The 25,147-nt window shown below is 40.4% G+C and overlaps 1 protein-coding gene across 4 annotated transcripts; it reads left to right on the top strand.

Moving 5' to 3' along the window:
* The first annotated feature begins 3,842 nt into the window (after positions 1-3,842).
* ZNF507 (zinc finger protein 507) lies at positions 3,843-24,450 on the top strand. 4 transcript variants are annotated; one of them, XM_036390326.1, is made up of 7 exons: positions 3,843-3,855; positions 6,501-8,632; positions 10,274-10,379; positions 14,804-14,918; positions 17,085-17,189; positions 20,163-20,297; positions 20,426-24,450. In XM_036390326.1, exons 2-7 carry the CDS (start codon positions 6,506-6,508, stop codon positions 20,787-20,789), a joined length of 2,952 nt encoding a protein of 983 aa, XP_036246219.1. In that variant the 5' UTR covers positions 3,843-3,855; positions 6,501-6,505; the 3' UTR covers positions 20,790-24,450. The 4 variants fall into 4 exon arrangements, with proteins under 4 accessions (XP_036246219.1, XP_054372128.1, XP_036246221.1 ...); XM_054516153.1 differs by having other exon boundaries at positions 14,801-14,918; XM_036390328.1 differs by lacking the exon at positions 17,085-17,189.
* Positions 24,451-25,147: the final 697 nt, after the last annotated feature.

Here is a 25,147-nt window from a genome sequence, read left to right as displayed (position 1 = left end):
AATCTAAAACTCCCTGTACCTGTTTTAAAAGTACAACCATTATTTAGCTTCCCTGACTAACTAATTAATCTAATGATAGAAGAAGTGTATTTCAAGTGCAATTTATTTCCTTTATACCATTTATTATCCATATATGTCTATCATGTTCTATGGTATTGTCTAAATGCAGAGATATAGTGTTCATTCTTCCCTGCATAATTTCTCAGTATGCTAACAATTCTCAATCCACCTGCAGGATTTTCTCTCAGAATACAATGTAGTCCCATTTCATAAACAAATAACACAATATCATTTTTCCTAATTCATGTTCTTACCACTCTTCTCTCATTCTCTGCATTTCCTAGATTATGCATCACCTTTACAAACTTCTGTATTTAGAGGGTCAAAATGTCCCTAAGGCTCCATTTCACAATTAGGGTTGCCACAATGCTGGTCTGATAAATCAAAGTATCTGTACAATACTTGTACTCCTATGTGAAAATGTGCAAATTCTTCCAAATTTTCTGAGGAACCAAACATTTCATTTTTCATGTGATACTGAGCTCTATTTTATGCACTCTAAACTCTTTTCTTACCCAGAAACAAGACAGCTATGAGCAGATACAGACTATATGAAACACATTCTGTCTGCCAAAAAGAATTTTAAGAACTAAATCCAGGCTTCTGTGATGTAGTTAGTCTATAAAGATAGCAGAACATTCCCTACTTGCCAATCATATTGTAATGCAATAGCAAATTCCATGTTTTTATGGTGGATCTACCTCACAATAAAGGTCAACTCCAGGCTACCAAGAACTGAAACTTAGGTGAAATATAAATTAGAATTCTCCTTCTCCTCATGCCACTCCAAGTGCTCCCACAGCACTCCTGGCAATGTTCATCCAGGAAGGGATGCACCAGCCAAAGCCTCCCTTCCCACCAGGGCTCCATGCAAGGTTCACTTCTCTTCTACACAGAGCTACAAATCAGTTTATTTAATGCCCACTCAATACAGTCAGGGACTCCAGTTATATAATACATTATAATAATGTGAAAATTATAAAGCTTTTGGAATGGTTTGGGAACTGCCAGGCATGAAAATGTAGAAAACTCATGGGCTAAATTGGATTTTTCATTGACAATTGTATAACTCATTGCTGGTACAAATCATTAATGAAAACAAGCCTAATTGTTCATTTGATGACTGAAAGAGTTTCAAGACTGAGGCCACAAAGAATAAACAAGCACATTATAGGAAAGCTCCAACCTGTAGATTTCTGTTCTTTCAAAAGTGTACACAAAAACCTGTGCACATTTTGCATGTTTTCACTTCAAGATTGCATCTTTGCTGATGTAGCTTGAAATTCACCTGGTGTTTGTAGACTATGTGTTACTCTTTTAAATTAAGCTTATAATGTTTACCATAAAACTCATGCCACCGACATTCTGTACATATTTACAGTACTTAGGAAGCAATTTGGTATAAACTTTTACAAAAACATCAACATTCTGAACATATTATCCTCAAAGCAAGAGCTTCATCTCTACTGCTCAGGGAGAGGCGCCTCATCCAGATTTCATTTGGTTTCATGTCTCCTTCAACTTGAAAGCAATGAAAATGAAAAATAGGAAAATAGCTTTGTGAGTTAAGAAGCCTTTCAAATTAATGTAAAAGTGTAAAATCTAAATCTGTCTTTCTGTACAATCATATCTGCACAGAGAAGGAAATCTTTAACTTAGTCCAGGTTTAATTACAACAAAGAAGAATAACAGAGTCTATGGAGATGATTACTCATTATCAACCCAGTATTTTTAATTCAGATCTATCAGATCCTAGCATATTTTGATTAGAAAAAGGAGGGTGAGAGTCCTGTATGTACAAGAGTGATTCAATTCAGTGACTGATTAATTAACCTATGACATATACACAAGTGGAAACAAAGCTTTTAAAGGAACAGGGTACATGAAAAATAATAATTTTCTATAAAAAGGCTCTACTTAATATGGCAGAAAAAGCTGAACCAAGTTGTCATGATTATTATTACTATCTTTGACACTGTGAATTCTATACAGCTTAAAGTTTTACTTTAATTTTTTTAATTAAATGCATTTAATAGGTGTTAAGAAGATAGGTTGTACCCTTGCATTTTCCTGACAGCAATTTATCTTTTATAAAAAGTCTTATCAAAGGCTTACCATTTTTTTTTACCAAGTAAGAGATTGTAGGATATTACTTGAATTGTCTTAAACTTTATATAATTAAACAGAGCTTCATAATTCAAGGAGTCAAAGAGAAAAAGTAAAATTAGAGATGCCTATTGAAAGGATGGTCAAATCCACCTCTTGAATAATACCTGATTTGACAACATTTTAGAAAGATCATATACTTCAATAAGATCATATGTCCATGAAACAATATACAATCATTAACAAAAAGTTCAATCATTGCAAAAAGTTCCTACAATTTTACCAGATCCCTCCAAATCCAATCTCCACATCAATACGCTTCACTCTCCATTCTGGAAATGAAGATTGGATTTTACTTTCCATCACCCAGCCACTTCTGAAATCACTTTTGAAGCTCACCATTCCCCTGACTTTTCAGTCTACACGAAATATCTCACAAATTCACCACATGTACCACTCCTGCTACCTAGCTGCCAAGGTAGCCCCTGACACGCAATGTAAATGTAAAACTCTTTAAATTTCTGCCCACTTCAAACTGCTAAACCTTCTTGACAGCTTTACACCCAAAACGTGGAGGTTGGGGAGTTTTTAACCACAGGTGTTTACCATCGAAAATCGTGCTGGGAAAAAAAAAAAAAAACCTTTTGGGAGACTCTGCGCGTTTTGCAGCGCGTGGCGCTGCCAGCGTGGCCCTGGCTGTGGCGATGTGGAGGGCGCTGGGCTGGAGCGGCCGGAGCCGTCCCCAGAGAGCTGCGGGGAGCGCCCGGAGCCCTCAGGAGCCCTCAGGAGCCCTCGGGGACCGCCCGGAGCCCGAGCGAGTCTCAGGGAGCGCCCGGAACCCTCAGGAGCCCTCGGGAGCGCCCGGAGCCCCACTGAGCCCTCGGGGAGCGCCCGGAGCCCTCAGGAGCCCTCGGGAGCGCCCGGAGCCCCGCTGAGACCTCGGGGAGCGCCCGGAACCCTCAGGAGCCCTCGGGAGCGCCCGGAGCCCCGCTGAGACCTCGGGGAGCGCCCGGAGCCCGAGCGAGCCTCGGCGGCACCGGCCAGCCCGGGCTCGGGGACAGCAGGGCTGCGACACTGCCCCGCCGGGACGGGGCACACCGACCTGGCTCACACTGCTGCCCGTGCCACCCGGCACGGTGATACTGTCTCACACAAACACACACACACACCCTCCTGTCCCCTGTCCCGTGTCCCCCGGCAATGTGTCACACACACATTCCCGCCGTGTCAGCCGGCACGGTGACACTCACACACTTTCCTGTCCCGCGTCCCCCAGCCCTGTGTTACACACACACATAAACACACACACTCTCACTCACTCACACGCCTGTGTCCTGTTCCGTGTCCCCCCGGCCCTGTGTCACTGTCACACACAAACACACACACACCCTCCTGTGCCGTGTCCCCCGGCTCTGTGTCACTGTCACACACAGACACTCACACACACCCTCCTGTCCCCCGGCCCTGTGTCACACACACACCCTCCTGTCCCCCGGCCCTGTGTCACACACACGCACCCTCCTGGCCCCTGTCCCGCGTCCCCCGGCCCTGTCCCGGTCCCTCCCCGTCTCCATGGTAACGGGAGGCGGTGCTGACGCGGCGGCAGCGCCCCCCGCCGGTCACCTGACACGGGCCCGCGGGTCACGTGACAGGGGCTCCATCGTCGCCATCTTGAAGCGGCGGCCGGAGGTGAGGCTCCCCGGGCTTTCTCCGTTAGTGCCGGCGAGCGGCGGCGCGGCCCGGCCCGGGGCCCGCGGGCGGCAGCGGCGGCGGCGGGCGGGCAGCAGCGGGCGACCGGGCGCAAGGCAGGGCGCCAGGCGCGGTGGCGGCGGCGGGCCGGCCGCGGGGCGCCGCGCCGCAGCCCATGTGCGGAGCCGCGGGCGGCAGCGGCTCCCGGCGGAGCCTTCCCGGGCCCGGGGCTTCCTCCGTTCGCTCTTCTCCCCTCCCCTCCTTTCCTCAGCCCTCCTGGCCGCCCCGGCGGGCCGGCTCCTCGCTGCTCTCGGCCGCAGCGGCGCCGCTGCCCCGCGCCCGGAGCGCTGCCGGAGCCGCGCCTGCGGGCACGGAGCGGGGCGGGCAGCGCGGCTCGGCCGTCCCGGTGAGGGTGGCCGGCCGGCCGGCCGGGGAATTTCCCTGCCCTCGGGGGCCGCGATACCATCGCACCGCGCTCTGCGAGACAGGTTGGGCAAAGCGTGCTCGGCTCTTCCTGCCCTGGAGGCGCTCGGCCCGCGGGGTTGGGCTGCGCTGGAAGCGGCAGCTCCGAGGCGTTTTGCTCGGGGCTGCATCTTCCCTTCGCGTCCTTTTGGCACCTCAGACATTGCTCTTTAATTACTGTGTGGGTGGTTTGGACAGCGCCCTCAGGCACGTGTGGCTCTTGGGGCTGCTCCTGCGCAGGGACAGGAGCTGGACTCGATGGTCCTTTGTGGGTCCCTTCCAACTTACTCTGTGATAATTTGTGTACAGTTCTTACCATCCCTCTAAAAACCTAAGTCTGCAACAGTAAGAATTAAACTCTAAGCAAAGAGTGACATAACACATATGTATCTGGTAACAGGGATCAACTCCAAGCATCCCAAATAATCCAGGTGAAGGTCCTCTCTCTGTTTGCCTTTTTGATATAGCAACAGTACATGGCAGCATATTTCCTTTATGATCTTCTGTCAAGGATTTTTTATCTTAGTTGTTATGCTGCTTCCAGGTAGAGAAAATATTTGCCTATTTAGCATTACTTTAAAAGTTTTAAAAGTATCATGGGTAATTTAAGGTAGCATCAATTTTCCTTAACTCATTTTCAAATTGAAAATATTTCAAGTAGACATTACTGCTTTGAGCATTCATTAAATCTGCGTTCAGGGGGAAAAGCAGGTTCAATCACTTTTCACAATGGTTTTGAAATATGTTACAGACAGTTTGAAACAAACACCGAAGTGTTTTTATATAACTGAATTAGGGTTTTCAAATAATAGTTTTCAACTTGAAGTACTTAACATGAGGTGCAGATGATACTAAAAGATTAACATTGCTTATATTGATAGCTCTGATGATAACCTGAATTGTAAGTTGAATGGCAGATGAAGTTAATATATGAAGTTCTACCCAGAATTTTTCTGTAGTGGGAAAGGGGCATCACAGACCCTGCTCTCAATGTGTCTGTGCATTATAATGCTCTACACTAAATCCACAAGTAGAAATTAGTGGATTCCATGGGTTTTTAGGACCAGTTCTGGAAATTCTTTTTTTGGTCTCTGTATCTTTCTTGCAAGAAAAAAAAAAACACATGAATTTACTTGGCATAATTTTTCAAGGATGACTGATAAATATCCCTCATCTCTTTATGTTTTCAGTTTTATATGTAGTATATAAAAACTTTGTATAAAATATATGTGTGTGTATATGCAGTGGCACTTGAATAGGTTATTTCTAGACATTTTTAGAGAAGGAAATTCGAATGTAAAACCTTTTGTCCAGCTCCTTCACCCCCCACCCCACAGCTCTGCCCACATCACAGAGTATGTTTTCATGTACATTTTTGGTTATTGGCTTCTAATTTGACCTCAAACACTGTACATTATTGCCTGTAGTTTATGGTTTGATATTTTTAAAGGAGGGGTAATTGGAAATAGTAACTGCCTGTAGCTTTCCCTCAAAACAGAAAAGAATTGCTCTTTATAACTTTAGTACCGTTTGATTTTCCCTACAATTAAAAAATTGTAGCTGCAATTAGTAAGTTTTCTAGAAAATGACATTATAATGAGAAGTATGATTTGACATTTGAATGGTCTTTAAAATAGTCATAGTGAAATGACTAATGCAAGTAAATGACAGAATTACTTTCTTTTAACATTTCAAGGAAAAAACTGCTTATTTTTGTAAATTATATTGCTGCAAATTGTCATTTGCTTTAGGAGCATTGATGCATCCAAGTACATTAGGAATATATTTTCATATTCTACTGTGCTTTTAAGCATCTATATACCAGTTGCTGTCAATTGATATTTTAATGTTTAGCATTCAAATGTGTAGTGCTTGTAAGGAAAAAGAGAATAGCTGTAACCCTGTTCTTCAGCTTATATTTGAAAATACTTGTCTTACCCTTGTACAACTTGGAGGCAGCCTGTTGGAGGCTCTCTTGGAATTATTCTGTGCAGCTGTATTGAAAAGCATCACTAAATGTCCCCAATTTCTTTGGTTATTTCTGTAGCCATTCTGAAAATTTTTATTAGTTTAGTGGATTTGGGCGTCCCTGTTTGGTAGAGAGAGCAATGTAAATATTACTGGGCTGTGTTTTCATTATTGTGCAGGTATAAATCTTTCTTTTGTAACCCCCATTCTCCTAGGTATTATGGAAGAAGGAAGCAGCATTGCAGTATTGATGCCAAATATTGGGGAGCAAGAGGCTGTGCTGATTTCTGAAACAGTCATTGGCCCAACACTGCAGAGCAGTGAAGACCAGAGAAAATGTAAAACTGACCCCCTGATCCACGTTATCCAGAAGCTGAGCAAAATAGTTGAAAGTGAGAAGTCACAAAGGTGCCTTTTAATAGGGAAGAAACGTTCCCATGCTGACGCTTCTGTGCAGTCCTTGGACGCAGCTGAGCTCTCTGAAATCCCAGCTAAAGCCATCGAGCTCTCTGTGATTGCTACTAAAAAGACTGAAGAGTTACAAGCAGATTATATTGTGACTGAATGTCTTCCACCAAGCAAAAAAAAGGTGACGTGCTATCAGTGTGGTCTCTGTAATTTTCTATCACCTTCGCTTTTAACTCTGCAAGAACATATAAAACAACATGGGCAGAAAAATGAAGTGATATTAATGTGCTCAGAATGTCATTTTGCCTCCAAAAGCCAAGAAGAACTTGAATCCCACTTCCAAAATCACCACGAGAACAGTGGTAAAAACAGCATCCAGACAAAAGTGCAGCAGTGTGTCAATGTCACCAGTTCATTTCTGCAAGGGCCAGTGGAAGGAAAAGTCAAATCAGGGACTGATCAGACAGGAAATGTGGAATGTAAAGATCCAGCTCAGTCTGCTCCTGTGCCTGAAATGGGTAGGAGGAAGTGGTACACCTACGAGCAGTATGGCATGTACAGGTGTTTAATTTGCAGGTACACCTGCGGGCAGCAGAGGATGTTGAAAACACACGCTTGGAAACATGCGGGGGAGGTTGATTGCTCCTACCCCATCTTTGAGGAAGAAAATGAAAACACCAGCTTGTCAGAGACAGTTGTAACTCACACACCTCAGAGTGTGGATACAGTTGTCCTCTCTCTGGAAAACAGTGAACTTGATATCCATAGTGAGCCTTCTCTTCAGCTTCAGATTTGCAATTCTGAGCAGCTGTCGTGTAAATCGCCCGTAGGAACAAATGTAAAAGAGGAAGAGATATTAAGTGAGTCCGTGGTGCATTCTCCTACTACAGAGGTTGTAGAGGGGACTGTATCAGATACAGAACCAGACAATATGATAACTGACAGCCTGCTTTCATCAGCACAGAAAATCATCAGTTGTAGTCCAAATAAAAAGGGTCACGTTAATGTCATAGTAGAGCGTTTGCCAGGTGCTGAAGAAAGTGTTTTACAAAAGCCATTCTTAATGAACACTGACATTGAAACAGAAAAAAAATTGATCTCAGAGGAGTCGTCTGTTACCTGTGAAGAACCTGCTGAAGTTTATCATTCAGATGCAATTCAAGAAGTAATAATAGAATGGAATAACACTGAGAAGAAAGATAACGAATTAACCGCTAATAAAAATGTAACAGCTGATGAAAATGTGCCTCCTGCACGAAGGAGGACAAATTCAGAGTCATTAAGACTGCACTCCTTAGCAGCAGAAGCTCTTGTTACAATGCCAATCAGAGCTGCAGAACTGACACGGTCCAGCCTCAGGGCTCTGACTGGAGAAGATGCTGTGGATGCAGGTGCAGGACAGGGAGGAGCTGATGGCCCGTGCATGGCTCATTCCAAAGTGGTGTCCTCACTTAAGGATCCTTCAGAGGAGTTCGGTGGCTTAAACCAAAGTGAATGTGCAATAGTTGAGATAAAGAAAGACAGACCGGAGTTATCAGAAGCACCAATTAAAATGGGCATCAGTATGTCACTGCTCACTGTCATTGAAAAACTGAAGGAGAGGACAGACCAGAACGCCTCTGACGATGACATCCTGAAGGAGCTCCAGGACAACGCGCAGTGCCAGGGCGGGGGGGACGCGGCGGTGGCGGGGAGCAGCCTGGTGGAGTTCATCCCCAGCGCCGAGCGGCCGTACCGCTGCCGCCTGTGCCACTACAGCAGCGGCAACAAGGGCTACATCAAGCAGCACCTGCGCGTGCACCGCCAGCGCCAGCCCTACCAGTGCCCCATCTGCGAGCACATCGCCGGCGACAGCAAGGGCCTGGAGAGCCACATGATCAACCACTGCAAAGCTCGCATGTACCAGTGCAAGCAGTGCGAGGAGTCCTTCCACTACAAGGTAAAGCTCTTCCCCATGCCTCTCTGGAATCCCTAAATAACCTCTTTCACTGCTTTCTTAATTACTGGTGATCCCTTATTGCAACCTTTCTGGGGTTCGGGGTGTCCCCAGCAGGCTGCACGGGGTCCGGATAGCGCCATCCTGTTCAGGACAGACCAAGCTCCCAAGCAGTTCTTAGCTGCAGGCAACCTTAGCAAGCTTAAGTGATATCAGCTCTTTAGTGATTATCAGCTCATTGTGATTTCAGCTCTTCAGCTTGCTTGGTGCCCAGGCAGGCAGACACAGGGAGAGAGAGAAGTCTGTGTGGGGTTCCACAGGAGTGTCTTTGTTGATTCTTCTGTGAAGGTTCCCAGTGACAGCTCTTCTGCCTCAGCTGGGCAAAAGCAGCTCTTTATCTAGGGTACAGAAATTGTCCAATAGCAAGGGTTAAAGGAAAGTGACCTATAGTCTTACAGAGAGATAAGCAGGGGTCCAAAGGCAGAAGAGGGGCTTCTAGCCCATTCACCATGACTTGGCATTTCCCATCTTAGGCTTCTGACCGCCAGGGAGCCCTTGCAGGCTCAGGGCCTGCTACAGTCCCTCTTTTTCTAACTTATTTCAGTCTGACATCCTGGCTTCCTTGTAATTACCATTAGGGATTATTGCCAGCAGCACCTGCTGAATATACAGTTCAACTGTAATTATTCTGCTTTACCCACTGAAATAACCTTGCTTCCTCACATAACTTTTTTCCTGAGAATTGTCTTACAGACATAATAATACTGTGTTGTTTTTCTGCCCACACATAGCAACTGCAGAAAGAAATGGAAACATCAAAGAACTTAATAGCTGAAATTTTAAAAGAATGCTCAAACATGCCTTCCTCTTGTGAGTGTGGCACTTGGGGGTAACATTGAAGCAGAATTTTTTTTATTTTTTCTGTGGTTTTGTTGCTCTAGATGTTCTGTAGAACTTAGATTTGAAAGATTACATACCAGAGCAGAATAATACATTTCTGTCATTTTCCTAATTGCTATTTTAAGCATTCGTGAGTGAGTTCCTATGCCCTCAGCTCAGTAGTCAGGAATACAGAACAGATTGCATCTGTACCCAGCTGTACAGCTGAACCTCTTGGAAGCACTGGTCATGCAAATTTTCCCATATTTATTGTCATTTAATCCTACTTTGAAAAAATACACAGGTAGGGTAGCAAAATCTCTCTCTTTTCTTTCTCCTCCCAAAGCAAGTGGAAACAGGACTGGTGTATTCTTAAGTCAGTAGGTAATATGAAAATTGAGGTAATTTTCACACAAGCCTCTAGTCTCATACTGCTTTTGGAGTACAGTAATTTTGGAGGAAGAACTGTGGCCACTTGTCTGTGGCTATGTGGACAGAAGGAAATCTATTTTCTAAATAAACACAAATCATAGAATCCTCTCAGTCACTCTCACCAGTCCTTTATGTTACTAATCCATGTTATTTACTTTTCTTTGTAGTAAAATTACCTAAAGGATAATCTATAGATACGTTAACATACATTTCACATCAGTTGTCATTAAAGCTTGAGTAACAATGTCACAGATGATTGCAATATCCCAAGTCTGTGTGTTTGTCACTGTATGTTTGTAATGTATTTTTTAACATTAGGAACTGTTTTTTCAGAGCCAGCTGCGAAATCATGAAAGAGAACAACACAGTCTTCATGAGCTCTTCTCCACAGCCACAGCTAACAAACTAATAGTTTCCAACGAAGCAGATGATAGAGAAGGTACTGTTTATATTTACACTTGGAATTACAAAAACTCACTCATAACATTACTGGTTTGCTGTATTTGTGTAACTGGTTTTAAGATCTCTTGTGCTGAAATGCTTTCATGCCTGTTCATTACCTTAAATGTATGTTCTTTCCAGAGGGCAGAATTTACCATAGTCAGTCTTGAGGTGGCATTTATTGTTAGCTGATATATTTTTAGGCCCAGTAATTAAACCCTTCTTGTGACAAACAACTTATATGCAATATTATTCTGGATTTTTAAGAAGAAAATCTTTTTTCCTTCCTTTCCTCAGCACCTATAGCGTTTTCCAAATGACCTAAACAAAAGAAAGGCTTTTTTTTTAAACTCACCATGGTAATGTAGTTTACTGTCAGCATATGCATACAATGCCATCCCTTCTGAGTTTAGAAATTTCTGTTTAATTATGGTAATGTCCAAAATGAGTCATTTATTTTAGCCCTAGCAAGGCAAATGAAAAACATTCTAAATATGCAACCTGTATCTGTAAGAGTTGCCTGGGTAACAGTAGGTATGCATTTTCATAGAGACATAGAATGGTTTGGGCTGGAAGGGACTTAAAAGCGCCTCTCTTTCCAAGCCCTGCCATGGGCAGGGACAGCTCCCACTAGACCTGGTTGCTTAGAGCCTCATGTTTGTTTAATTGTGTATCTGCTTCTAATTTAATAGGGTTTGTTTGCAAAACATAAACAAGTAACAAAAGAACAAAACAAAAACAAGCCAAAAAACCCTTGATGCATTAAGGTAATCAAATAGGGGGAAAATAACCAAATCGTGAAGTTTAGGAGAAAATGTGGCCTTAAAATCCCATGTGTGTCCTGGAAAGCCACTATGTATCATTGCAGTGTGAATGCATCCTCTTCTCTGGTGAGTTACAGCTACTGAAAATATTTACAGCATTTTTATTTTGAAGGCAAGACTGTAATTATTAGCATTTTGCAATTTTAGAGCATTATGGATAAATACTACTAATTAGATAGTCTCTGAACAACTGTGAGCTGAAGTATTCCCATTTTGTGCACAAAGCTCTTTTCTGTCCTATCTGTGCTCTCTCAGTTGTTTAGACAGCAAAATGTGCACTCTAATAGTACTTAGGTTGCTGTGGTAATTTCTGGGTTCTACTCTTTCCTCTACAGCTGCTCAGTGAGTGCAAAAGTTGTTGAAATGGATGCAATTTCTTGTGAAAAAAGGCACTGACCAGCAGGAGCCAGGGTGGATGGGCAATGGTTTGCCCAAAACAACTTGGTACATGTCAGACCAGAATGAGTTCCCAGCTTTGCCTTCTCAGCTCACATTGCCTCCTTTTCTGGCCTTCAGTATATGAGTTTAAAGTTAATTACCTCATCAACCTCAGGTAGAATGACCCTTCCCAGCTCCTTTTTTGCTCTTATCAATGCAGAAGGCATTTAAATTTAGGAAATTGATCTGTAGTGCTCAGCCCATCCCAGGAGCTAAGCCTGAGAGAGCCGTTCAAAGCCAGGGGGAGACAGGGAAATGGCCAGGGAGGCTCTGCTGGGAGTGGGAACATTTCCTGTTACATACTGGGGGCTTTCTGCAGGAGCAGCAGCAGAAATGTTTAATGGCAGTGATAGGAAATAAAACATTGTTACTTTAGTGAGTTACAAATATCTAGGAGCACAGCTTGGACTGTTACTTCTGGCAGTGTTTTGTGTGCTGTAAACCAGTGTTCCTAAAGATATCCTGATACAGGAATAACTGCCTTGCCTGAAACGTGTCAGGTTTGGAGAAATGCTGTACTTTTTGAGCTCAACTCCTGGTAATGTGAAAATCAATAGTCCTATCTGCTTTTGAAATTAGTATGTTTAATGAGGTTGTTTTACAGTTTATATCCTGATTTTGTACTTTAGCTTCCATGAAAGGGAAGCCCCTGTTCAAGAAATTTGCCTGCTTTCAATTAATTTAGAAATGTTTTATAAATATTCTTTTCTTATTATTACCTTATAGAAGTGTTCCAGCCATGTACTTTAATTGTTTACCCCACATGAAATTTAGTAATGTGGCTTGAATGAAAACAGTTCTCCTTTTAAACTTTTATTAACTCATACTGTGGAATGCTTAAATTATTTCAGAACCAATTTATAATCAAATTGCAGCACCACTGCAGTACAGCAATCTCTTGTCAAACAGATGTCATCCCTATAAAGCGACACAAAACAAAGAAGTTTATGGCACAGCATCTGTTTATGTGAAAGATGCCTGAGCTGGAACAGTTTCATTTCTTGTTTATGAAATGGTTAGTCCTAAAAGTCTCTTTATTCATCATGGTTGTACAATAAATTAAAAGGAGCATTATGACACTGGGTATGATCAGACTGTAAATGTCTAATAATGAAGGAATAGGGTAATAAGCAGCATTAGAGGAGCACCTGTTACTGCTGCTGCAGCAAAGATCTGTCATTTCCATATTCACTTGTAGGAGACCTGATATTCTCCATCCAGAAAGCAAAACAGGCCCCAAACCCACAAGAAATAAGCTAGTTGAGGGGATGAGGGACACAAATGCTATTTTGTAACAGCAAGAGAGTATGTGATGTATTATAATTTATGTGCATTTTCTGGAAGGAATAAATATAAAGTAGTGATTGGTATAAATAATTGCTCCTAAGTGTGTGCTGCTGGGTGTGAGCATCTTAGAACTATGCTGTAGCAAATATGTTTGCATAATGCCTTAAAAATCTCATTAGATACTGTTGGTTTTAAACTGCCTGCCCACTGAAATACCAAATTTGTAACGGAAAATACATTTGGAAGCAGTTCATTCTAAAGCTGCAGAATTTAAGATGGAAAACCCCTTCAAGCAGAGCACAGCCCCTGCTCTCCCATGGATCTGCAGCCCAGTGAGTGTCCTTGATCCATTTGAGGTCTCCTACATGAATGTGTTTTCAAAAAGAATAATGCAGAAATATAAATTCCAAAGTCTTCAAGTAAATAATTAGGATTGTTCTGATAATTTTTACATTAAATGAAAAACAAATTAATAAATTTTGAGCATTTTGTAGGAAAAATTCCAATATATTTGCTTTAAGGTTGACTTGCAAAGAGTGCCTGCTGTGTATTACTTCCATATTTTTTCTTATAAGAGCGCTAAAGAGTGAGAACTGTGTCATGCTTTAAAATGAAAAATAGGAAATATATTTGTGGTTATCTTGGTACACACAGAAATATTCCAATTTTATTTCCCTATCTTTGCATTCAGACTGCTATTTTATTTTATATGATATACTATATATTCTTCACAATAACCCTCTGGGGTTATCAGCCTTACCTAATTACTTTGCATCTTGAACCAAAAGTGCTAAATTTTGAAGTGAAAGTTTAATTAGTTGTAATTTTTCCTTATATTGAAGCTGTGTGACTGTATTCATCAGAATAATATGTCTAGAACCCTTTTTGGCATAATTCAGTGCCTGCCTGTGGGAAAAGAAATGTCTCTTTTAAAGAGTTTTACCATCATGACTCTTAATTGTTTTGATAATGAGAAAATTCAGCCTAAAAAAAAAAAGTACGTGAGGTACAGCATGATAGGCTGGAATGGGAAAATTACCTGCATAAAAAATGCTATCCTTCTTCCCAAATGTTAATATCTTAACCCAAATCAGTCCCATTATTCAGTGAGGGAACAGGGCTGTTAAAGTGTACACACTTATGTCTCAAAAATATTCCAGCTGTGCACTGGTGGGCACACATTTCCCTGTGTAAGGAGTCATTAGCCTTTGTGTCTGAAACCATTAATTTTTCAAGAGTCTTTTTCATTCTGGAAGGAAAAAAATTACTTTTGTTACAATTGCTTTTTAGTAATTTGGATAAGTTCCAAATTATTTATTAAGACATCTGGTCAATATCTATTTTTTTTATCATCTCATATCTTTCAGAAAGTGTATGTTGGATGATAAAAAGGATTTAGAAGCTTCGGGAGGTCTTTTGCTTTTCTTTTCTGTGTTTGCCAGTTTGAAACTCATCCATTCTCAGTCCCAGTCTTTTCCTTTGATTTGATGCATCCTGCAAAGCACTGAAACTGCTGGGTTCAGCAGTCCCACATATTATCACCTTTTGCTGTAACACAGGACTTCACCCAGCTGCAGGGAGAAGGAAAATGTCCACATGGAGAAAAAGAATGTGTTTTCTTAAAATTTCAATAACTCCTGCAAGTGGCAGGGCAAATGCAGAACAGTATGGTCAAATAAACCATACCTTCATTACCTCTGTGTCTGTTGCCTGATCAAATACTTGAAAAGTATTAAATATTTATCGACATTCAGAACTATTACTTTAAAATGTAAATTCGCGTTTCATAATTCGGTTGTGATGAAATAATAATCTGAGAATTCCTTACAACGCTGAGTGCAGCTCTCTAAAGTATTGGCTTTTGTTCCAGTAGGCAGCAAGTGCTCATCCCAGAAGCTGTTCAGGTGTGATGTGTGTGACTACACGAGCACAACGTACGTGGGGGTGCGCAACCACCGCCGCATCCACAGCTCGGACAAGCCATACAGGTGAGTGCCTGCCTCAGCCTGCCAGAGCACTGGCTGCCATGGCCTGGGCAGAGGGGCTGGAAGAGAGCTGCACCTACACCACTGTACTGCAAATGACTGAAGGAGGCACACTTGCTGCCTGACTCAGACCATGTCATTAAGATTTGCTAATGCATCTTTTGCTGTGGCAGTCTTCTGCCTGTTTTCAGTTTGAAGCATTCACATGTGGAGAGGGAGATAATTCTGTTATAATGCTGGACTTTGGCCAACAGTAATAATATATTTCTCAAAGCCCTTGCACACCTAACTTCATTTTGGATTTGCTTTATTGCAAAATTCTGCCCTTGTCACCAAGTGCCTCTTCTTTTTCAGTGATTCCTAACAATAGTAACATACTCAGGATCATATTTTATAGGTTTTCTACAAGGGTATTATATGGATTTATATAGGAACTTGGGTACCTAAAATCACGTGTAATACTACTGCTGAGGTGCCCAGCAAAAAAATAAATCCTGCATTTTCCTATTGGTTGCTGCATAAATTCCCCCAAATTCAATCTGTGCTTTTACAGTGTGGATCTCTGTCCCTCTCTAGTGGCTACAAAATAGATCTGAGTCAATAGATTTTTGAACTGATCTTTAATGTAAATTCCTGTCTTTAGTGTAAATTCTGGGAACTCAACACCTTGAAAGGCTGAGCCAAGCCAGGGACTTTCTCTTTTGGATAAACAAACCCTGAAGATGTGTTGTATTTTGATTTGTGCATTATAATGATATCCCATAACACCAGCAAAAATTCACAAGATGTTTACTCAGAGAGCAAGTGTGGAATACAAATAGATTGTTTTCTCCTCAGAACCTTCACTATTACCATTATTTATTACTTAGTAAGGTTGGAGCAGCAGATACTGTAGAGTGTCTTGTATGTGGTAGTTTTCAAATTGGTGTTAGCAGCCTGTTTTGATTTAGGAACCCTTGGAAATTTTCCATTGGTGACACAGACTGCTGCATACTAAATACAAATCAACCCATCTGCCTTGCTTCTCTTATTATTTTTTCATAAACTTCTTAGACAAATCTGAAAACCTGGCAGGATACTTGAGCCACATCTGAACACCATAAGGATCCAGTATTTATGGTATTTCTCCTTCTGAAACATGAATTCCTCAAGCCTTCCATAGTGTCAAACAGCAGCCTACTACATTGCTGCCTTTTTGAGAGCTGTAAACATACTTTATATTTGTTTGACAAAACTTGCTGGAAACAAAGCCTTAAAGGATATGTTTTTGTAGATTTGATATGTTCTGGATTTTAATACTGCACAATTAAATCTTTTCAAAAATATAGTGAGTATTCTCAGGCTAAGTATGCTGCAGTCTCAAACTGTTTCACACTATAGAACAGACTTTCTAACTGGACTTTTACCATTTGATAAAAAAAGGGAACACCTAAAGTTCAAACAAATACATAAGAATTTTAGCTGAGCTTGATGATTTCTGTTTTAATGTGGTAGATACAGGAAGGTTGTGTTGTAGTATATTGATATTTATGAATAATAAGGAATTTGTGTAATACTTTGGGATCTAAATCAATGGATCTGAGTTTAGATCCAGACTGTTCTATGTATTGGTTTTATACAAAGATATTGTGACAGAAATGAAAAAAAGAAAAATTTGAATGGCATGATGTGACATGCTTAGGGCACTTAAATCTGAATATGTTGATCTTATCACTCACTTTTTTTTTCAGCAATAAAGCCCTGAAACTTGGTGGTTTATTACTGGTTTGGCTTTTACAATGTCATGACAACACATCTGGTGCATTAAGTAGAGCACACACTCTCCTCTGCAGCTCTGAGGGTCACATTGTGCCTTTGGAAGGGCTGCATCCTCACTCCCTTGCACTTAGTGATGCTTACCCACATCAGGAGAGGGGCACAAGAGAGATTTCAGGAAGAAGCATAATCTGTAAGCCCAGTGATGCCTGCTGAAAGGTGGAGGCTTTTTTGGGCTGCAGAAGATTCTCACTGCCCAACAGCAAGTTCATGTCACAACTTGGAGTTCTGCAAATATGATTAGTCCTCAGCTGCAGCCTTCCTGAGGCACCTTTGCAGCCTGGGAGCTGGCTGGGGCTTGGAGCAGGGCCAGCAGTGAATGCTCAGATCAGTCACTTGTTGTTGTCTCTTCAGATGTCGCGTGTGTGACTTCGCCACCACAAATATGAATAGCTTGAAGTGCCACATGAGGCAGCACCCCCAGGAGCATCAGGCAGTGCAGCTCTTGGAACAGTTCAAGTATGTAATGGGGCTCTTAAAGCAGTGTTCAGATCCTGTTCCCTTCCCTCCTAGAGTCATTCTTTGGTCCACAGAGTTGTTTGGGGTTTTTTGATGGATTTGCCATGGCATTCCCAGGCTGATTAAGCGTGTCCATGACTTCCCTCTGTGACCTGTTGAGCTTTTGCTTTCCTGAATGTGGTGGTTGCACACACACTGCCTATTGCAAGTAGTTTCTGGGCTGTGTTAATTACTTAAGCATGCCTGGAGTTGCTTAGGAGATTGTATGAGCCAAAACCATGCCATGGCACTTCTAACATTTAGCATTATAGACAGGTAAATTCCAGTATCCAGAAGTGTTCCCTGGCTTTCTTTAGTATCTCAGTCTAGGCACAGCCTTTGCATGTTCATGTCAGTTGGAATCCAGGTTGGCATCACCTAGTTAAGATTTAGTATGAACAGCCATGAAGGGATGAGTGTCCCTTATAGTCTGTCCATAGATATGGGTGGTTTATAGATATATGAGAAAGTTGGTACAGATGTGTGTAATTGCCTACTACTAATTTGTAACAAAAAATAGAAGTTGGGAAGGGAAAGGAAAGAAAATTGGGAATATTCTGAATACTTCTTAGTGGAAGATTTTAAAGGCGATATGAAAAGTCTAAATAAAGCACACTCATATAGAGATTCCTTCTCAAGAAAAGCTGCTTCTACAATTATAAAGTACTTCCACTGCATTTTCCCCAAATGCTCCTAGAAGCATTAAGTTGTATTTGCTCAGCTGTCATGCTTCCCATGGTATTGCTCCTGGTATTACCACGGATTACTGGAAACCTCCACACTTTGGTCCCTGATCCCCAAGGAATTAGTCTATCCAAAACTGCAAGAGAATTGTTTCCTCAGTGTATCAATGTAGAATACACCTGAACAGTGAAGTTTAATAATTCAGCACAAATCAAGCAGTAGGGCAGGTCATGCTATGGAATTGAAAGGCTTCTACTACTAAACTCAGTGGTAAATAATTTTGTTTCTCTGAGAAAGTTGCATATACTGTAAGTATATGATCATTAACTGTAGTGCAGCATACTAAAAGCTGTTGGAGTTTCTGTGTCTGATTTGAACTATATGTTTAAATAGTCAACAGTATTTGGCTCAAAAGATGCTGTTCTCAGCAATGTAAATTTTATTAGTAAATCACCTGAGTAAATTAATGAACTTCAAAAAATTAGAGTACTTAAAAGGGACTAAAAATGGACGTTGGGCTGTGGCTTCATTGATTGTGTTCCCAAATCACTGACCAAGCAGTGTTAGTGACACAGAAAATCATATGTATGGTGAGACTAGTAGGCACATTAAATGAAATTATTTGTTGATCTTTGTGTTTTACAAAAAAAATATTTTGACTTAATTTTTTCTATACATTAAATATAAGGTCTGCCTTTTATCTAATGACGTATTTTGTAACAGCCTCATTAGAGATATTAGGATTCCCAGTCTGAGAATAGACTCACCTATCTTTGAAAGCATCCATTTTCTTTGTAAGGCTCCAGATTAGAAGGAAAAGAGACAAATAGGATCCTAGAGAAGAGTGAGCTAGAAGGACACACCCGTTGTTCCCCAGCAGGACAGAATTACCTTGCTCCATAAGCAAGGTAATGTGCTGTGCTTTCACCTCATTTGGGAGAATTTTGCTGTTCTCTGCAATCTTCTGCTGAGCAGAGTTTGTTTTCTGTGTATGATTATTTGCAGGGCATTTAAGGACTATACCCTACTGTCATTAAGAAAAGTCATAAAGCCTTACTGAATTGTAGTGTATAATGTGGTTTTATGTTGGCCTTCTTGTGTTTCTAGGTTACATTTCTGAAAGGTCTTAAAAACTTACAAAAACTGACTTGCATTGTGGTAATTTTAACAGACTCATCATAATAACACACTGGGATCACATTGCTTGAGCAAAGCTGCATTCCTGGTTATAATTTATTTGCACAAGGTCACCTTCAATGGATTCTGATCTTTTCCATGGGATTTGGGGAACTGAAGCCTTCCCAAGTAGCAGGCAGCTGAGCAAAAGGGCTTTTTTATCCAAAAGACAAAAAGACAGATCCTGCTCTGAAGTGATGTCATGCAGTATCACTCATCTCCTTCATGCTGAGGTGACTAATTTATCATCTCAAAAACACATAAAGAACCTCCTCTGATGTATATTCGTGCATGAAAAGGGTTATACAGGATTTGATCAGTCTTGGGTTATTTCTGTCCATAAATATACACTGCATCTCCCTGTCAATAGGATTTATTCTTCAGGGTTTTGGTTTTTACTGCATAAGATGATGTTTTACAGGGAAATAGAAAATTTAGTCTTGTGGTACCAGAGCTGATGGAAAACTCTATGGAGAAACGGATCACCTGTGTGAATCCTGATCTGTGAATCTCTTCAGAATCTGACACTGCCCTCACAGCCTGCTGATCCTGCTTGAGGGGCTGGACTGGAATGTGCAACCTCAAGAGGTCCCTTCCAGTTTCAATAACTCTGTGATCCATAATAAACTAATACCTGCTATATCAGGAAAGACTTCTTTAGTTCAATTAACATAATTAGTGCTAATTACACAGTTCCTGCTTGGTTCAGAGCAGGGGCAGAGAGAGCTCACCACCTCTCTGCCAGATGCCCTGTTTCTACACTCAGCAGAAGTACTGTATTTCTGCAGTCTTAACACAGTTTTATCAGGCCAAACAGATAAGATTTCAATTCAATTGTTTAGGAAATTAAAAAAAAAAAATTAGAACGTTCTCAGATCCTAAAAATAGTCTTATATTTTAGGATGAAACTTTGCAAACTAATGTGACCCAGTTATGAAACTGAAAATGGAACCAAGAAGAAGGTTCACTTGGATCTCTCTGCTTACTCATCCTTTTGGAAGAACTAAACCATTACTAAACAAATAAAATTTGACTTTGAAATATTTCTATTTTTCCTTCTCCATTTTCCCCCAGATGTTCTCTCTGTGGATATGTATGTAGCCATCCTCCATCCCTGAAGTCCCACATGTGGAAACATGCAAGTGACCAAAATTATAACTATGAACAAGTGAACAAGGCTATTAATGATGCAATTTCACAAAGCAGTAGGTATGTCTGATTTACTGTCACACCCTATTATCTTTCAAAAGACCCAACCCTTACCCAAAATAAAGTTCCTATGTAAAAGGAACAGCTGTATATTTTAATATTTGTTTTGGTTTTTATTATTATTTCAGGTTTCAAGGACAACTCACTGATAAAACCCTATTAGAAGGCACAGATGAAAGTACAGTACCTATACTAGGAAGTTCAGACAACCTGGTGTCTTTTACAGAGTCCATTAACCAGACTACAAATGAAATTTCAGGTTCTGATGAAAATGAAAAACCTACCTTGATGAATACCTCATGCAGTTTAGAAAAGAACTCCACTCTACCCCATCTTGGCACAGAATACTGTGTTCTTCTCTTCTGCTGCTGCATTTGTGGTTTTGAGTCTACCAACAAAGAAAATCTGCTGGATCATATGAAAGAACACGAGGGTGAAATCATAAACATCATTCTAAACAAGGACCACAGCATGACTCAGAATACAAACTAGCTGAAGCAGTAAGTTAAGAGAGGATTTCCTAGAGTGAATATTTTCTTTTTTTGCTATTTTTTGCCTGAGAAACTTGCTAAAGAGAAGAATTGCAAGCAAAACTTGATTTCCCATCCTGAGTTCTTGTTTCAGTAGGAGTACAGTGTTTGAACCAGGGACTGATGAATCATTTAAGAGATAAATACAAGGTGTGGAGAATAGAAGGATCCATTTTAACCTGTTACTTCTTTATATGGTGCCAAGAATGTAGGATTGTTGGTTTTTTTCATTTCCTGTCGGGTACTAGTCAGTAATAGTGCATTAGCACAGTACTTTAAAACCCAACGGTGTGAAAGCTTTGAATCACTTGAAAAGCTTTTTTCTTCCTCCCTCTGTTGTTTTCCAAGTAATTCAGCAAAGAAGGTTTTTACCCTCTTTTTTGAGAGATGATCTGGCAGCAGATCAGGTAGAGCTGTTACAGTGTGATCTGGCAAACCCCCCTGCCTGGAAGGCTGGGAGAGGGGAGGTGGCCAGGGCATGTGTGTGCTGTACTCACACACAGGAGTTCCATTGTTCCCAGTCTATTTTTAAGGCTTTACAAACTCCCAAGTCATTTTCCAGCAAAGACTGCCATCCTTTCCAATGATTTACAGCAGCAGGAGGTGAAGGGCCTAGAAGCATTCTGTTAATAACTATTTGTTTGATTGGATCCTAACTACACAACTGCTATCTTTTCAACTCATAGTGTGTAACAGATTATTTTTATACAATAACCTGTTGTTTCTTCATGGTTTTCTTGACACCGTGAGGCGTATAAAAAAAGAAAAGCTTATAATGTCACTTTCCATTTTTGGTGATTATTTTGCAGTATGGATGAGCAATGTTTTTAATGAGAACAAGATGTTAACAATAATTGCCACAAAGTGATGTAGATGAAATCTATGTAGATTCCAAAAGATGTAGGTGAGCACAAATTGGGATTTTCAGAAACGCCTGCCTGCTTTGGCATTCTTAGAAATGCCACTGGCTGGCCAGATTTCCCACTTGTCTGTCAGAGCTGTAACTGCAGAAATAATGAGCTGAAAGATAATCTTCCTGTAGAAAATCAATCATATTTAAAAAAAGAAATGGCAAACAATGTCTTAAGCCAAAACTGTATCCAGTTACTTACTGAATAAATTTTACTAGTGCCTCTAGTATGGATTGATAAAGGGAATTAGAGATTACTTTGTTGTCTAAGAAACACATAGAAATCTCACCCTTTTAAAACCTTCAGCTTCTAAAATTACAGTGTGGGTTTTTTTGCTTTGTTGTTTTTATAGTTACAGCAGTTGGCAGTAGAAGATACTCAACTGTATATCAATGTGGAATATTATTACACTGGCTAGTTTCCTGGCAACTTTGTTGAGGTTATTGATTAAGCTGGCTACTTAATTTCTTTGAAAGATTCATTAAGTGTAGTATCACTTCTAAAGAAGCCCTTTGGCAGCCAGATTTACACTTCCTAGTTCAGGCATGTATTCCTGCTTCTAATGAATGGCAGATGCACAGCAGCTTGCCTAGTGCTGACACGGGCATGCAGTGACCTGATCTTTAGTAGCTCAGTATTTATAAAGTTCCTTACTCTTAGGAAAACAGTGGTTTCTGGTTCCTTTATTTCCACCCTTCTGGCAGCAGAAATCAGCTGCAGCTGTAAATGTGAGAGGCTGGCACATGGAGTGTCTGTATTGTGCTAGCACTGCCTGGAAGTGGCAACCAGGAAAAGAAAACAGTACCAGAAGTCACAGCTTCATGAAGCAGCACAAAAGGCAGAGGCCAGGGTAAAAGCACTAAGACTTCAAGTGTATTTGATACTTGTTTTCAAGAAATTTCCTCAATTTGACTTCTTCTTTTGGGTTAAATAGGTATTATTTTGTTTATAAATTAGATAGCAGAAAGTACACATTTGACTTGAAGAATTAGTCAGGATATAAGGTCAAAGCATTTTTGTGTTGAATTTTTGAGATACTTTAAATATGTATTTGAAGTTAATTATACATTATTTTCAGTAGATACTTATTTTTCATATTCCTACAGTTGGATTTTACATTTGAAAAACACATTATTTATTTACATGATCCCAAATTCCAGAGGAGATAATGAAGTTTAAATGGGATATTCATATTGTCTTACTGACACTGCTATTATACCTTCAGTATAGAATAAATGTGAAAATACTACATCATCTGGAATATATCTCAACTTTCTCACTCAGAAGTCCCATTTGTTTGAAAAATTAAAGGACAGTGAGATCCCTCGTAATGCTAAACTACCAGTCAGTATTCACAGAAACAATATTTACCACACTGTTATTTTTGTGTAATTCTGTTAAAGTTGCTCAGCTAGTGAAAGATAAAAAAGGAAAAACTTGCATTCATAAGCTAAAAAGGAGATGGCAGTGAACCAAAATTTCAGAAGCCAACAACCTTGAATGCAGAAGAGCAGCTCTGGTGTGTGTGGAGGGCACACGAGCAGCGTTCTGTGCAGTGCCCCAGGAATCAGTGTCACAGATTCCTCAGCAGGATGTGGCTGTTCACTGTTGTTCTTTGCCATCTTGTTGCTCTGTTCTTTTTGACCACGTGTTCCTGTAAAACAGAAAGCTACTTGCCTCTAAAAACCATTATCAGTCCTGACAAATGCCAACAAAGAATTCTTTCCCATGTGCACAGAGATTTACTTTTTTAGCTGTCTCCATGCTGCTTGCAATTAGTTACCCACTCACGATTCCCAGGGACTTTGTCAGAAGTCCTGCATGTGAAATAATTATAGGCTTGGTTTTTCTGAAAGCAAATTGTTTCTCAGGTTATCTGCTTTTGAAAGTGTATGGCTGGCCTGGTTGCATGTTTTGTAAGGGGTTTTAAGCACATTTCAGAGTCACTGACACTGCAAATTTCCATTTCTTTAAGCTTTTAAACTATTTTTGTCTCTTCGGTCCCAGCACTAGCAGGTGATCAGCTATTCACGTGCTGTTTGTTCAAATTAGATTTTATTCTGTGATACAAACTGTACCTTGCAGCTTTGTTTGCAATGCCTGTACTTCCACTGAAGAGCAAACTTCATTCATACTTGGCTGTACTGAAAAATGGGTGCATATTTCATCTTCCTGATTTATGCTTGACCTGGAAAAATAGAGTGGGATTCAGTCAGAGTTATTGTATTTTCCTCTTTCATAAGCACTTATTTAATCATTTGAAGAAATGTACAGTTGGTGCTCAAAGTAACATTTGTTAAGATATATTTAATAGAAATTTACATTTGCATTTGATATTCATGGACATGGGTACATGTATTTTTTTAAGAAAAGGTATTGTAACACTATGGCACTGCTTTTATAGCCAAAGTATAAAAAAATTTAGAAAACTGACATGTAAAGACTGCAGTTAATTCTGATACTGTATCTTATGAAATAGGATGAGTTTTGTTTTATAAAGTTATCCAGCACATTAAGCTGCATGCCTTAAGCTCTCTCTAGGATTGTGTTCCTGATAGGCAACTCTTTGGAAGGATGAAGCAAAGTCTGTAGTACTACTTTAACTACCTTCTGGAATACTGTACAATGGTAGAATAATTTATTTTGCTTTACAGGAGTTTGTCACGTATTGACTTTAATATTGTATTTTGGTAATAAACTTTTTTTGTTAAACTCTTTAGTCACTTTTATTTGGCCTCTATGAAATATCAATATAGAAAATCCAAACACTGAATCAGTGTTTAAAGAGAGGGAAATCTGTTAAGTCAAAAAGTATTTGAAATACTTTACTGCCATTTCTTACTGTCATATGAAATTATTAGTATTAGTTTATTACTAGTTTAAATACTGCTAATACAAGTTTTATCAAAGTAACTGTGATGAAGAAATATTAAACTATTAAGTCAAAATATTTGTAAGCCTGCATGCAGTTATGGTGGCACCATGCTGAAGAACTGCAAATTTGAAATTCGTAATGAAACTAGTAGGAATTTTTTCCCTAATTTAAATAAGAGTGAAAGCCTTAATCAGCTTTTTTCAGGTGACTGGCTTTTGCTTTTCCATCACATAAGCTAAAACATATCTTGAAACCTATTTTTAAATATACAGCATATTTCTTGGCCTTGCTGGAGCTTTTCTTCCCATCTTTCTCAGGAAAAAATAAAGTCAGTTGGTGTTGCTGGGGAGAAAAGAGAGAGTATGGCCAGGATACCCACTGCTGGTATCAGCATGGTTTACAGTTACATAAACAAGTAATCTTTTGCCATTTTCTTGTTGTTATTATTGGGGCCCTGGGCCAAATATGTTGAAATAAAGGCTGGAACTACAAATGGGTTTAGATGCAACACTACAGAATGCTGTGTCATGCACT

This window comes from Molothrus ater, chromosome 12, assembly GCF_012460135.2.
Source record: "Molothrus ater isolate BHLD 08-10-18 breed brown headed cowbird chromosome 12, BPBGC_Mater_1.1, whole genome shotgun sequence".
In the NCBI taxonomy this organism is placed as follows: domain Eukaryota; kingdom Metazoa; phylum Chordata; class Aves; order Passeriformes; family Icteridae; genus Molothrus; species Molothrus ater.
This window is presented reverse-complemented; position numbering and strand designations above follow the sequence as displayed.